Source organism: Panthera uncia, chromosome B1 (assembly GCF_023721935.1).
Source record: "Panthera uncia isolate 11264 chromosome B1, Puncia_PCG_1.0, whole genome shotgun sequence".
Taxonomy (NCBI): domain Eukaryota; kingdom Metazoa; phylum Chordata; class Mammalia; order Carnivora; family Felidae; genus Panthera; species Panthera uncia.
Window position 1 is genome coordinate 143,490,641 of NC_064811.1, and position 15,418 is coordinate 143,506,058.

General features: G+C 37.8%; 1 protein-coding gene and 1 long non-coding RNA gene across 2 annotated transcripts in view; one reads left to right on the top strand and one right to left on the bottom strand.

Moving 5' to 3' along the window:
* LOC125923202 (uncharacterized) overlaps positions 1-15,418 on the top strand; it is a 148,397-nt gene that overhangs the window by 106,039 nt on the left and 26,940 nt on the right. The gene's annotated exons all lie outside the window — the stretch shown is intronic.
* The window catches only part of MFAP3L (microfibril associated protein 3 like), a 70,116-nt gene continuing 62,732 nt past the window's right edge, over positions 8,035-15,418 (bottom strand). The window contains exon 4 of the mRNA XM_049631327.1: positions 8,035-8,505. Coding sequence (XP_049487284.1) covers positions 8,341-8,505 — 165 coding nt within the window. The 3' untranslated portion in view covers positions 8,035-8,340. The remainder of the gene's footprint in view (positions 8,506-15,418) is intronic.

The following is a 15,418-nucleotide window of genomic DNA, read 5'->3' on the forward strand; positions in this document are numbered from 1 at the left end:
TGTGTGTGTGTGTGTGTATATATATATGTGTGTATATATAGCTAATACATATATATAGCTAATACATATATATATATATCTAATACATACATATATATGTATATATAGCTAAAAATACAATATGCTTGGTGGTATAATATAGATGTGTATTAAATACAGATAAGTAGATGAGGGGCAATTAATAGGGTGTCTGGTCCTTGGCATGCATGATGTTTTACATGCTATTAAACTCTTCAGTAAAATCCTATGATATATAGTTTTACATTATTTTGCATATATTTTTATTTATATCACATGAATGCCACATTGAAGCACCCATATTTTAAGTAGATAAAATACAAGCTAATTCAATGCATGACAAATTGTGATAAAGTGTTAGTATATGTTTTCTTGCCTGTTACCTGAAACTGGACTTAAGGGGGTGCCTGGGTGGCTCAGTTGGTTGAGCGTCCAACTTCGGCTCAGGTCACGATCTTGCGGTCCATGGGTTCAGGCCCCGCGTCGGGCTCTGGGCTGATGGCTCAGAGCCTGGAGCCTGCTTCGGATTCTGTGTCTCCCTCTCTCTCTGCCCCTCCCCCATTCATGCTCTGTCTCTCTCTGTCTCAAAAATAAATAAAAATGTTAAATTTTTTTTTTTTTTAAAAAACTGGATTTAGGCCTGAAGTCATAAACAACCAGGACATGTATTACTACTATTTTAGGAGAAAGAAATAAGTCTTAACCAATATCCAGAACACTATCTAATTCAATGCAGAAGCTTGGGTTCCCAGTACCTAATCACATAGATGAAGCTTCATCTATCCTAGAAGACATGATATCTGAGACTTGTCTGGCTATGTAAGAAAATAGAATTCTATGAAAGAAGAAACAAAAGGGTGCAGAGGACCACTTTATATAGGAAGGTCTGGGAAAGCCTCTGTGAGGATGGTTACAATCCCAGTGTATATATGTGGTTCCACCTTACACTTATATGGTTCACGGCCTGGCACTGCCCCATAAATCCCAATCTCAGAGTCTGTGATGTCACTTTGGAGTACAATTCACGTTTACTTCAATCTCGGCCCTTTTACATACTTGTTGACTCACATGGTTTTTTAAATTCCATTTATAGAATTAGACATTTGAGAAGTGGCAAGATTGGTTTGCCTGTAGATACTGAATCAAAGATTTTCCTCAAACCCAACAAAATAAATGAAGCCAGAATGAGGCTTCTGCTTGGCATTTAGCAGGGATGGCACAGATTTCCCCAGCACAGCACATGGCGGAGCAAGTGAACAGCATTCCCTGAAGTATTACCAGGAGCTCTAAGCTACAGAGTCGAGCCAAATCAGGCTGCTAACCCGATGGAAAAAACTTGGTGTGAATATACATATATATGTTACATGTCTACGTGAGCATATAATATCGTATCTATATATAGTTAGCTAAAGCTGGCAATGAAAACAAAAACTCTGCACTTTCTTGGCTTACTTGAACTGAATAAAAATAGAGAACAATATGGAAGCCACCGCTAGTTAAAGGGTGTGTGCATATCCCATGAAAGAATCTGTTAAGAATTTTACGGTCTGACCGCCTCTTGGTTTGGAAGCCAGAGGCCAGCTTCCTGTCATGTTCTATACTAATTTAACAAGGATGACTTCAAGGAGGGCTTTGTGCGCAGGCACAATTTAGGGCCAGGAAGAAAAAAGAGTTTTCTCTAAGCTTAGGTGATCCCTTGAAGTGAACAGCCCAGTAAATAGTAGGTCCTGGTGTGGTAGGGGCAGGGAGTCTGGGGTGAACAAATGCACAGAAAATGGGTGTGTACATTTGCATGTGTTAAACATATATACAGATACATAAGCACTGCCATTTGTTCGGTGCTTATAAACTAAAATTATATCTTAACTCTATCATAATTTAAGTCACTCTATTTGACATCTGTGCTCTCTAAGAAATGATTTATTCAATAAACATACAGTGAGCATCTATTATATGCCAGGCACAATATTTGATGCTAGCATACAGAGGTGAATAAAGCCTTTGTGGAACTCACAATCCAGTGAGCAGGACAAATACAAATTATTATTCTTCACTGCTATTGAGTGCTATAATGTTGATCTATACAAAGTCACTTGGAATCATAGAAAATTGTTCCAGTTACTTTGCTGTGTAATAAATTAGCCCAGGATTTAATGGCTTGAGGCAGCCATATTTTCATTTCTCACAGATTCGGTGGGTTAGGAATTTGGAAAGGGCATAAAAAAGACAGGAAAGAAATGGCGTGTCTGTGTCCCACAATGTCTGGGACCCAACCGGGAAGGCATGATGGCTAGGACTACTGCCCAGAGTGTGTACACACGACCTCTCCACGTGGCCAGGTTTCCTCGAGGCATGGCAGTCTCAGGCTCCAAGTGCGTGTGTTCCAGCAAACAAGGTGGAAGCCCAGCTTCGTAAGATACTGGTTTCACTTCTGCCACATACTCTTTCAGATGAAGCAGCTACAAGTCCACCCAGAAGCAAGAGGAAGGAACATAGACCCTAACTCTCAGTGGGAGGAATGTCAAAGAATTTTGTGGCCATTTAAAAACTGCTGTGAAAAGAGAGTGCCTTACTAGCTGGGGATGTCAGGAAAAGCTTCACAGAAGAGGTGGTATTGAAAGAGGAATGGAAATTTGCCAGGGGAAGTGGAGTGGGTAAGAATTAATTCTTCAGAGGGAACAAAATCTCTCATGCTTAACACATACACAGGGAACAAAGAAACATAAGAAGGAACATGAAGGGTGACTATGAAGTGGATCAAGCATCAGAGGAAAATCAGTCTCATTGCTTTCAGACACCTTGAACACATCAACGTGTCTGGGCTGCTAATGTAACTCAACAATTGTCCATTGATTCTGAAAGCATATACATTCATTTGGGAAAGCTTTGTGGAACAGATGGGTTTAAAGTGGAAGTTGGGAGGAGACTCCTTTTTCTTTAACAAACACAGAGTACTTACTCTTTACCGGTACTGTACTAAGGACACGGCAATTTCAACTCACTTAATTCTTAGCACAGCCCAACAAGGCGGCTATTATCTCTCATTTACACATTAGGAAATTGAGTCCCAGAGAGATTAAGTAATTTACCCAAGTTCACGTGGCCGGCCAGGGGTGGACTGAGGATTCCCAGCAGTCTGGACACCTCACCCCTACACAAGATCACCCATTAGACAGTTGGAGTAGAACAGTGGCTGAAATTGAAGGCCACACCGAGGGCTTGAATTTGGTCTGCGTGGTAACTGCGAGCCACTTAGAGCATATAGAATGGCAATAAAGGTGGTCTAAATTGTGTTCACATAGCTAGTTATTGGCTGAGCCAGGTAAGAAGACAACAGTCTTCTGTTTCTTGTTTCAGTGTTCTTTGCTATTCCCCAAAGTTCTTGTGCCTGGAGAGAATATTTCATGGTTCAACACTATTTCTCAATGTCTTAAATAACGATTTAAGAGCTTGGGCTCTTGAAGAACAAGCAAGCAATGGGTGGCGGGGGGAGGGGGGGCGGTGGATGGTAACTCACGCCCTGCCATGCAGGATTTATGTGCAAGATACTCTCCATGTTAAGTCAAATCAGTTGATTTACCTATAGGAGGCATTTTAAGGGTAATAATCTAGAATAATGCAAAACATATTTTGTAGTTTGACTCTCAAAGATAAAAAGCAATATATAATTAGAAGCAGTTTAATTTCTCCATCAATTCAGCGCGTTTTTACTTTCATGAGCTATGGCTGACCTGATATTCTTCTGTGTGGTGTGGCACAATTTAAATATACATGCTGACATCAGGAAAGACAGCATTAATGTAGGCAATATGTCTGAACGAAAACACCATTATATTATTAAAATGAAAAATGGCTGTATCAGCAGAGTATTAGGGATGGAGGCTGAGTAAAAGAACATTAACCTTGCACTCAATTTTAGTCTCACATCTCTGACTCCCTCAAGTAGTTATTAGAGAACCTAAGATGCATAATAGTTTAAAAAGTGGGGGGAGGAACATTATAATGGCCACCTTAGAAAAATGGTAGGAGCAGTTGGCAGCTTAATTTCAGGCTTTGTGGAAATGATTTTAAATGGACATTGTGCTAATCATTTTCTGTAAAAAACGTAGACATTTTACTTTTGGATGACTTTATCCTTTCACTGAGATATATTAAAAAGTGATAGGAAGGGGCACCTGGGTGGCTCAGTCGGTTAAGCGGCCAACTTCGGCTCAGGTCATGATCTCGCGGTCCGTGAGTTCAAGCCCTGCGTCGGGCTCTGTGCTGACAGCCCAGAGCCTGGAGCCTGTTTCAGATTCTGTGTCTCCCTCTCTCTGACCCTCCCCCATTCATGCTCTGTCTCTCTCTGTCTCAAAAATAAAATAAATGTTAAAAAAAAAAGTGATAGGAATAATAAAAACAATGAAAACCATAACATCAAACCCATGTCTTAAAAATGTCCACCAAGGGAGGCAGGGGGGTTCCTGGGTGGCTTAGTCGGTTAAGCATCCGAATCTTGATTTTGGCTCAGGTCATGATCTCGTGGTTAGTGGGTTTGAGCCCCACATCGGACTCTGCACTGATGGTGAGGAGACTGCTTAGGATTCTCTTTCTCTCTCTGCCTTTCCCCTGCTTGCGTTCTTTCTTTCTCAAAATACATAAATGCACTTTAAAAAAATGTCCACCAAGGAAACTCGTGTAAAAACACTGGATTAGGTTAAGTTAGTTTTAAAATTGATGATGGCTTGAAAGAGCAAAGCAGTAGTTTTAGAATTTGTATTTGGAGTGTAGAAAGACATGGCATGGAGGAAAGTCAGGCACATTTTGGCAGGCGGTATGCAGTCCTTGGGCTGGAAGTTGGTGGGACCAAAGTATTGTGGCCTAATTGTATAAATCATCGCACAATATATATTTTTGGTGAGGTTTTTCAGTGTGGTTAATCATCACATAACCCTAAAAACTATGGTTCCCTGAATGTATGTATATGTGTTTTTTACTAAACATCTTTTTTTTCACTGAAATGATCTGTACAGTTTCCTACCCTGACTCTATTTCTGCCTGTAGCTGGCAGCAGAAATGCAGAAATCAAAGTATCCAATACTGGTTTGTCAGTCAGACCAGTAGCCTGCACAGTGTTCTCCTTTTTTTCTTTCTTGAGCCCATTATACATGGTTGTTTTTTTTTTAAGTTAAAAAAATTTTTGTAATGTTTATTTATTTTTGGGAGAGATAAAGAGAGACAGTATGAATGGGGGAGGGGCAGAGAGAGAGAGGGAGACACAGAATCCGAAGCAGGCTCCAGGCTCTGAGCTGTCAGCACAGAGCCTGCCTGACAAGGGGCTCGAACCCACAAGCTGTGAGATCATGACCTGAGCCGAAGTCAGAGGCCCAACTGACTGAGCCACCCAGGCACCCCCCCCCCCCTTTTTTTAATGCAGAGTAAAAGAGAGCCGAGAATAAACATTTGTATGCCACAGGCCTTCTCTACAAACTGTTATTTAAAAAGGACATTTACCCACACTGTACTCATCTCTTGAAAAAGCTAATGAGAATGTTTACTGATTCCTAAGCTGTAATTTCAAAGACACAGTGGTGAGAAAACTGATATACAAGTATTAAAATCATTCTTGGTCTTATGGCATTAAGGTGACAGGGAAAGATCACATATTCTCCTCTTGACTCGAATCTATTAAGACTCATCCTGGCTTATTACAGACATTTGAATTTCTGTAAATTCTTGCTGCAAATTTCTGTAAATTCTTTCTGTAAATTTCTTGCTGACAAAGCTAGGTGCCACTAGCAATGGGATTTAAAAAGTTCCACTTAGATGGACTTAGAACATATATACAAGAGAAATCAAGCATTCCTTTTTATTTGTGGTTATCTTGGTAACCAAGAGTTGAAGAAGGGTTCATCACATGGCCAGGGCATCGAAATCATTGCTGTTCCCCAGCACTTACTCCCCAAGTTTTTCATACATATTAAAAGTTGGCTACTATCATGGTTTTCCCATGCTGAGGCCAAACACAGGATGTTTGGAAAGAGATTATTATTCAGGAGGCTGTTTTGGAAAGGAGTTTGTTTTACCTTGCAGACTGAATTGCTTATAAGAAAATGAGGCTATTTTTGGATCCCTTTTCTTTCTATTAATGTCAGCTCTGTTGAAGCTCTTTGATTCTTCTACCTTGTTGCTTAGAAACATTTTATTAAATATTGTCAGTACTTCAATCTGATCTGATTTAAAATGTTGCTTTTATCTGTCAATGTGGAAGGAGCTTTTGGTTTGCCATTTCCCCCCAGTAATTGTATTCTAAGTTATTTATAGTTATTAATGTTTTATTGACAGAAAAATGATAGGTCAGGGTAAGCTAGTATCTCTGGTGTATCTATTTCAAGGGCGTTGGATGGGGGTTGGTCTGGCCAAAGTTTGTGATAGGCAAAAACAGTAATGATGGGGTGTTCTTAACATTCTTCATCTCTGACCTTTAGAACCTAAGAGGAGGCAGATAGGGGATTCAAAAACCTCCATTTCCAAGGCCTTCCAACCACCCCTACTGGATCCAATTACCATCGTAACCTGTCACCATCTACCTGAAATTCTACTGTTAGTGGTATTTCTTGGATCTTGTTTAACAAGTCATCAGGTTCACAAATGCTTGATTAGTTTGAAAATTGAGCTAAAATATACTTTGTTTTCTCAAATATAAATAAAAGCAATGACATGGCAAAAAAAAGCTATCAGGTTCAAACTTACTTGGAGATTTGTTGAATAGCTGGGTGAAGAGGGGTGTAAGATAGGAAGCTAGTGAAAGCAGAGGCATCAGGAATGAGGAGGGAAAAATGAAAGGGAAGATGGAAAACTGACAAAACAAAGATTATGTATTTCACCTCCCCTCCCCCCGCCCCACATTTAATTTGGCTTGATTTCCTAAAATTGCTACTTTACGAAAGGGTTAATTAAGCCAGTAACTCATTTTAAATCTGAACTGCTAGTCTGGGAAAACTCCAAATGCTGTCTTTAAAAGTAACACCCAACTTATACCTTCTGAATGATGACACACCATTTGTTATTAACAGGTACATTTCAAATTAATATACTTAATTTGTATATTACAAATTGTACATCTAATATAATATCTACTATTAAAAAGGATTTTAGGTGGTGTAGAATTGTTATCTGAAGACTTGAAACTTAGTTAAAACCAAATGAAACAGAACTTTCCAAATGGCCACTACAATTAATACACGCACATTTCACATTTATGTAGTGACCCCTATACTTCATGCTCCCTGTTAGATAAAGGGCATTGCCATGTTATACCATGGGCTTGCCTGTTCTGATTCTAATACTGTGTGTAATATTTAATTCTCACTGTTTCAGAATCTCTTATCCTGCTGGGTGATTGGCTTCAACTTTAAAGCCCTTGACCTAAAATAGTAGTTAGTAGCTACATCTAAAATCAACGTTTTATACTTAAAAAGCTCATTACTATAACATATGCAGTAGGTCAGACTTCCTTAAAGAAGAATAAAATTTTATGGGTAAACTGATAATGCTTAAGGAACAATACTTTGTCCATTTATGAGAGGGTTTCTAACTGAGAGTTGCTAATGGGGGCACAAGCTAGGAAGAACATGTTCAAACTAATTGTAATTTGATTATGTCAATATCACTTCTAAAAACAAATAGATCTCAAGCCATGATTCAAGCAACAAAAGCTAATAATAACTTGGTATGGAATTACTATTTTTGTCCATATACATCTGGGTGGTTGAAGCAATCTGATTGTATGATTAGGCACAAGTCCAAGCTGTAGAAATACTATGGTCCAAAATAGTTATGTGGGAAACCATTGGAAATGTGTCTGAGTCTCTGAGAGATTTTAACCTGGTGAATCAGTACATTTCTCCCCCTGATAGTTGATGTTTATACTTCAGTGGCAAATAAACACACAAAGCAACCAAAAAAGCATGTTTTCTAGCATTTTATACTAATGGCCATAATCATGGCTGACAATATTATATAACTCTAATATTCTGGGGAGCTCATGATGTTTGACAGTTATGTTTGTCCACTGATCCTTAAGACAGGTAGGAAATACAAAGGTAATGGCTAGATATTTCTAGGCAAACATGAGGCATCTGAGTCGAAAGCTATTCATAAACATTAGTATGTAGATATGTGGGATTTAAAAACCTGAGTGTTTGTGTTAAATGTTTCACTCTATGTATTATAACTCTAGACTTTTAAGTTTCATGAATAGTCAAAATGTACAGCATGTACTCTTTGTTTCTTTTCTTCTTTTTCTTCTTTTTTTGTTGTTATTTCAACTGATTGCTTGTTTCAGTGCTCATAGATCTGGGAGTCTGAAAAAGAATTGTCCTTTGATAGCTTTAGTGAGGTACTGCTTATGTAGCCTGACATACTGAAGATAGATGGAGTTTTCACATCTGTTTGGGGCTTCTGGAAATTTCTTCCTCTCCAGCAGCAACTGAGGCAATCAAAATGCTGGATCAGAGAAAAGAAAAAAAGTATGTATGAATGTAATTTTCATAGACCCAAGATTCTATAGTTGCAAAAACCATGAACTGATTTCAGGGATGATAACAGTAATAGGAATGCTTTAGGTTTAAAGAATTGAAGTCTTTTCCATGCGTATATGGTCAGTTGATTTACAACAAAAGAGCCAAGAATATGCAATTGTGAAAAGGATAGTCTTTTTAATAAATGGTGCTGGGAAAACTGGACAGCCATATGCATAAGAATGAAAGTGGATCCCTATCTTACACCATACACAAAAATCAACTCAAAATGGATTAAAGACTTGAACATAAGACCTGAAACCAGGAAACTCAGGAAAAAACATAAAGAGTAAGCTCCTTAATATCAGTCTTCGCAATGAGTTTTTTTTGGTTTTGACACCAAAATGAAAGGCAAGAAAAGATAGAATATACAATTGGGACTACATCAAATTAATAAGCTTCTGTGCTACAAAGGAAACATCAACAAAATGAAAGGATGACTTATGGAATGGAAGAAAATATTTACAAATCATATCTCCAATAAGGGGTTAATATCCAAAATATGTAACAAACCCACACAACTCAATTAAAAAACAAACCCCAAACAATCGATTTAAAAATAAGGCAGGGTGGCCAGTCAGTTAAGGATATGACTCTTGATTTTGGCTCAGGTCGTGATTTCATGGTTCATGGGTTTGAGCCCCTCATCGGGCTCCACGCTGGCAGTGTGGAGTCTGCTTAAGATCCTCTTTCTCTCTGCCCCGCCCCCTATCACTAGCTCTCTATAAATAAATAAATAAATAAATAAATAAATAATAGGCAGAGGACCTGAATAAACATTTTTCTACAGAAGACATACAAATGGCCAACATGTGTATGAAAGTATGTTCAAAATCACTAATCGTCAGGGAAATCCAAATCAAAACCACAATGAGATACCATGTTAAAATGGCTATCATTAAAAAACAAGAGATAACAAATGTTGGCAAGGATGTGGAGAAAGGGGAACACTTGTGCATTGTTGGTGGAAATGTAAATTGGTGCAACCATTATCAAAAACATTATGGAGTTTCCTCAAAAATTTAAAGATAGTGCTACCATATGATCCAGAAATTCTACTTCTGGATATTTATCCACAGGAAACAAAATCACTATTCAAAGAGATATCTACACCCTCATGTTTATTGCAGCATTTATAATAGTCAAGACATGGAAACAACCTAAGTGTTTATCAACAGATGAATGGATAAAGAAATGTGAGAAGTAGAAGAAGGGGAAAATGGTGGCAGAGTGGAAGAACCTAGGCTTGCCTCATCCCATGAATACAACCAGATAACTATCAAATCATCCTCAATACCCCAGAAATTGATCTGAAGACTGGCAGAACAAACTTCACAACTAAAGGTAGAAAAGAGGCCATATCCAAGAAAGCAGAAATACAGAAATGTGGTTTGGGAGAGAAACAGAGTGTGGCTGCTGGTAGGGAGGGAGCTGTAGTCACAGACAAGGGTGGGAGACAGACTGACACACAGGGGAACACATAAGGAAAACAAATCCCCATAGCAATTGGCTTGGAAAGCTAGAGAGCTAGAGTGCCCAAATTCTGTGAGTTCTTGAAACAAGCAGGGCTCAAAGCCTAAAGTTTTAAAGGCAAATGCTTGGCTCTGGGAAAGCTCAGAGGACATAGGGGCTGCTCTTGGAGAGAAGGAAGGACAGTCTGTGGACATACAACATGGAAACAGCAATCTAAAGAGTGCCTGGGGCACAGAGTGGGGAAATTATTTGCACATCTCAGAACATGTCCCAGAGAGGCAGCATTCATGAAGAAACCCCTCCAGGAACAAATGAACCGGTAGGCACCATTTCCTTGCCCTGAACACCAGACTAAACACAGGGCCACATATGGAAATGAGTGCAGTGCTGACACTCACTACCTAACTTGCTTACACTAAACCCTGCCCTTCCATGCTCTGGTGGAAACTTCCTTCCCAGTAATGCTTGCCTCAGTCTCAGGTGGTGGGCCACTTCCCCCAGAAGACTGGCCCAAACCCCTGCCAACACTATGCCTCCTGACCTAGGAGTTTTGCAAAGCAATGGTTCCAGTGGTGGCAGCAACAGGTCTCATTCCACAGCAGGCCAGAGAACACCTAATTAAAATGCCACATTCAGGCCAGGGAACAAACACTTCCCACAACAGGCAAAGATAGCATCTGCAGTTGACTGGCCTGAAGGATAAAGCAGTCAGGGCACAACGCAAGAGTGCAGGCAACACACATTAGATATACTCCTGGAAGCCCTAGGCCCTGGGAAACAGGGAACACTACACTGCAGGACACTACAAGACCTCCTCTGCATAAAGACATTACCCTCAAGAACAGGAGACAGAGCTGGCTTTCCTAACACAGAGAAACAGGCACAGAAACTAAGACAAAATGAGAAGACAGAGGAATTTGTTGCAAATGAAAGAAAAAGACAAGGCTGTTGGCAGGAGATCTAAGTGAAACAGAAGTAATATGCTTGATGGAGAATTTAAAACAAGGATCATAACGATACTCACTGGACTTGAGGAAAGAGGGGAGGACATCAGTAAGACCATTAATATAGAGAAAAGTAGTAACATAGCAGAGATAAAGGGCTCAATAAATGAAATGAGAAACACACTTGATGGAATGAACAGCAATATGTAATAAGCAGAGGAATGAATTAATAATCTAGAAGACAGAGTAATGGAAAGCAATCAAACTGAACGAAGAGAGGAAAAAAGAATTATGTAAAATGAGAATAGACTTAGGGAACTCAGTGACTCTATCAAATGTAATAATATTTATATTCTAGGAGTCCAAGAAGAAGAAGAAGAAGAAGAAGAAGAAGAAGGCGGCTAGCTGGCTAGCTAAGGGGGCAGAGAATATATATGAAGAAATAATAGGTGAAAAATTCCCTAATCTGGGAAATAAAACGATGTAAAATATGACACTATATATCTAAAATGTGGGGAGGAGAGGAGTAAAGAATGCGTTTAAACTTAAATGACCATCAACTTAATATAGACTATTATATGCAGAAGATGTAATATGCAAATCTAATAGTAACCACAAAGCAAAACCACTAAATAAATGCACAAAGAATAAAGAGAAAGAAATCCAAATATATAACTAAAGAAAATGAGCAAACCATGAAAGAGAGAAACAAGAAAGTATCAGAGAAAATCTTCAGAAGCAACCACATGAAAAGTAATAAAATGGCAATAAATATATATCAATAATTACTTTGAAAGCAAATGGATTGGGGCGCCTGGGTGGCTCAGTCGGTTAGGCATCTGACTTCGGCTCAGGTCATGATCTCAGAGTCTGTGAATTCGAGCCTTGCATCAGGCTCTGTGCTCACAGCTCAGAGCCTGGAGCCTGCATCGGATTCTGTGTCTCCCTCTCTCTGCTCCTCCCCCGCTCATGCTCTTTCTCTCTCTCTCCTTCAAAAATAAATAAAAAACATTAAAAAAATTAAAAAAAAGAAAATCATTAAAAAAAAAAAAAAAGGAAAGCAAATGGATTAAATGCTCCAATCAAAAGTGACAGAATAGATAAAAACAACAAGAGCCATCTATATGCTGCCTATAAGAGACTCATTCTAGGCCTAAAGACACCTGCAGATTAAAAGTGAGGGGGTGGAATACACAAAAATAAATTCAGAATACATTAAAGACCTAAAAATCCTAGAAGAGAGCACAGGCAGTAACTTCTTTGACATCAGCCATAGCAACTTCTTTCTAGATATGTTTCCTGAGGCAAGGGTAGCAAAAGCAAAAATAAACTATGGGAAGGGACTACTTCAAAACAAAAAGCTTAAAAAAAAAAGCTGCTGTACAGTGAAGGAAATAATCAACAATACTAAAAGGCAGCCTACAGAATGGTAGAAGATATTTGTAAACAATATATCCAATAAAGGGTTAGTATCAAAAATATATAAAGAACTTATAAAACTCAATACCCCAAAAATGAATAATCCTATTAAAAATGGGCAGGAGATATGAATAGATTTTCTCCAAAGAAGACATACAGATGGCCACAGGCATATGAAAAGATGCTCATCATCACGTACCATAAGGGAAACTCAAATCTAAACTCAAATCAAAACTACAATGAGATATTACTTTACACCTGTCAGAATGGCTAAAATCAACAACACAAGAAATAACAGGTGTTGGCGAGAATGTGGAGAAAGGGGAACACTTGTGCACTGTTGGTGGGAATGCAGCCCCTGTGGAAAACAGTATGGAGTCTCCTCAAAAAGTTAAAAATAGAACTACCCTGTAATCCAGCAATCACACTGCTAGGTATTTACACAAGGAATACAAAAACACAAGTTCAAACGGATACATGCACCCCTATGTTTATAGCACCATTATCTACAATAGCCAAATTATGGAAACAGCCCAAGTATCCATTAATTGATGAATAGGTAAAGAAGATGTGGGGTGTGTGTGTGTGTGTGTGTGTGTGTGTGTGTGTGTATATAACTGGAATTTAAATAAAAACATAAAAGAAAATGAGGAGGTAGAGAAACATTTATCATGCAAATGGATGTCAAAAGAAAGCCAGAGTAGCAATACTTATATTGGACCAAACAGACTTTAAAACAAAGACTAATAAGAGCAAAGAAGGCTGTATAATAATAAAGGAGACAATCCTACAAGAAGATATAACAATTGTAAATATTTATGCACCCAACATAGAGGCACCCAAATTCATAAAATGGTTAATAACAAATATAAAGGAAGTAATCAATAACATAATAATAGTTATTATTATATGTGGGGATGTTAACACCCCACTTACATCAATGCACAGATCATCTAAACAGAAAATCAAAAGGAAAACATGGCTTTGAATGACACACTGGACCAGATGGACTTAACAGATATATTTGGAAGATTCCATCCTAAAACAGTGAAATACACATTCTTTTGAAGTGTACATGAACATTCTCCAGAATACATCATATATTATGCCACAGAACTAGCCTCAACAAATTCAAGAAGATCAAAATAATATCATTCATCTTTTCTGACCACAATGCTATGAATGTAGAAGTCAACCACAAGAAAAAATCCAGAAAGACCACAAATACATGGAAGTTAAATAACATGCTACTAAACAATGAATGGACCAGCCAGGAAATGAAAGAAGAAATAAAAAAGTACATGGAAATAAATGAAAGTAAAACCAGGTCAGTCAGGAAATAAAAGAAGAAATAAAAAAGTATATAGAAAGAAATGAAAATGAAAACACAACAGTTTGAAACCTTTTGGCCGTAGCAAAATCAATTCTAAGAGGGAAGTTTATAGCAATACAGATCTACCTCAAGAAACAAACAAAAACCTGAAACAACCTAACCTTACACCTAAAGGATGTAGAAAAAAAGAGCAACAAACAAAGCCTAAAACCAGTAGAAGGAAGGAAATAATAAAGATTAGAGTAGAAATAAATGATATAGAAACTAAAAACAAAACAAACAAACAAAAACAATAGAACAGATCAATGAACTAGGAGCTGGTTCTTCTAAAAAATCAATAAAATTCATAAACCTCTAGCTAGACTTATCAGGAAAAAAAGAGAAAGGACCCAAATAAATAAAGTCACAACTAAGGAGAAGTAAAAACCAAGACCACAAAAATACAAACAATTATAAGAGAATATTATGAAAAGCTATATGCCAACAAATTGGACAACCTACAAGAAATGGATACATTCCCAGAAACATATAACTTACTAAAATTGAAACAAGAAGAAATACGAAATTTGAACAGACTGATTACTAGCAAAGAAATTGAATCAGTAATCAAAACACTGCCAACAAACAAAAGTCCTGGACCAGATAGCTTCATAGGCAAATTTTACCAAATATTTAAAGAAGAGTTAATACCTGTTCTTCTCAAACTACTTCAGAAAATAGAAGAGAAAGGAAAACTTCCAAATTCATTCTATGGAGACAGCATTATCCTGATACCAAAATGAGATAAAGACACCACACACACAAAAAAAGAGAACTACAGGTCAGTATCTCTGATGACCATAGATGCAAAAATTCTCAAGAAATTACTAGCAAACCAAATCCATTTTATATTATGTTTTATACATTATAAAAATCATTTGCCATGACCAAATGGAATTTATTCCCGGGTTGCAGGGAAGGTTCAGTATTCACAAATCAGTCAACATGATACATCACATCAATAAGAGACAGGATGAGAACCATAGGATCATTTCAATAGATACAGAAAGGGCATTTGACAAGGTACAACATCCATTCATGATACAAATTCTCAACAAAGTAGGCTTAGAGGGAACATTTCTCAACATAATAAAGGCCATGTGTGGAAAACCCACAGCTAAAATCATCCTTAATGGGGAAAAACTGGGAGCTTTTCCAAGACAGGGATGTCCACTCTCACCACTTCTGTTCAACATAGAAGTGGAAATCCTAGACATAGCAATTAGACAACAAAAAGAAACACAAGGCATCCAAATAAGTAAAGAAGTAAAACTTTCACTCTTTGTGAAATGACATGATACTATATAGAGAAAACCTGAAAGACTCCACCCCAAAACTACTAGAACTGATAAATGAATTCAGTAAGGTTGTGGTATACAAAATCAATGTACAGAAATCTGTTGCGTTTCTATACACCAATGATGAAGCAGCAGTAAGAGAAATTAAGAAAGCAATCCCATTTACAATTGCACCAAAATTAATAAGATACTTAAGAATAAACCTAACTAAAGAGGTGAAAGACCTATACTCAGAAAACTATAACTGATGAAAGAAATTCAAGACGAGGCAAGGAAGTGGAAAGAAATTCCATTCTCATGGATTGGAAGAATAAATATTGTTAAAATGTCAAT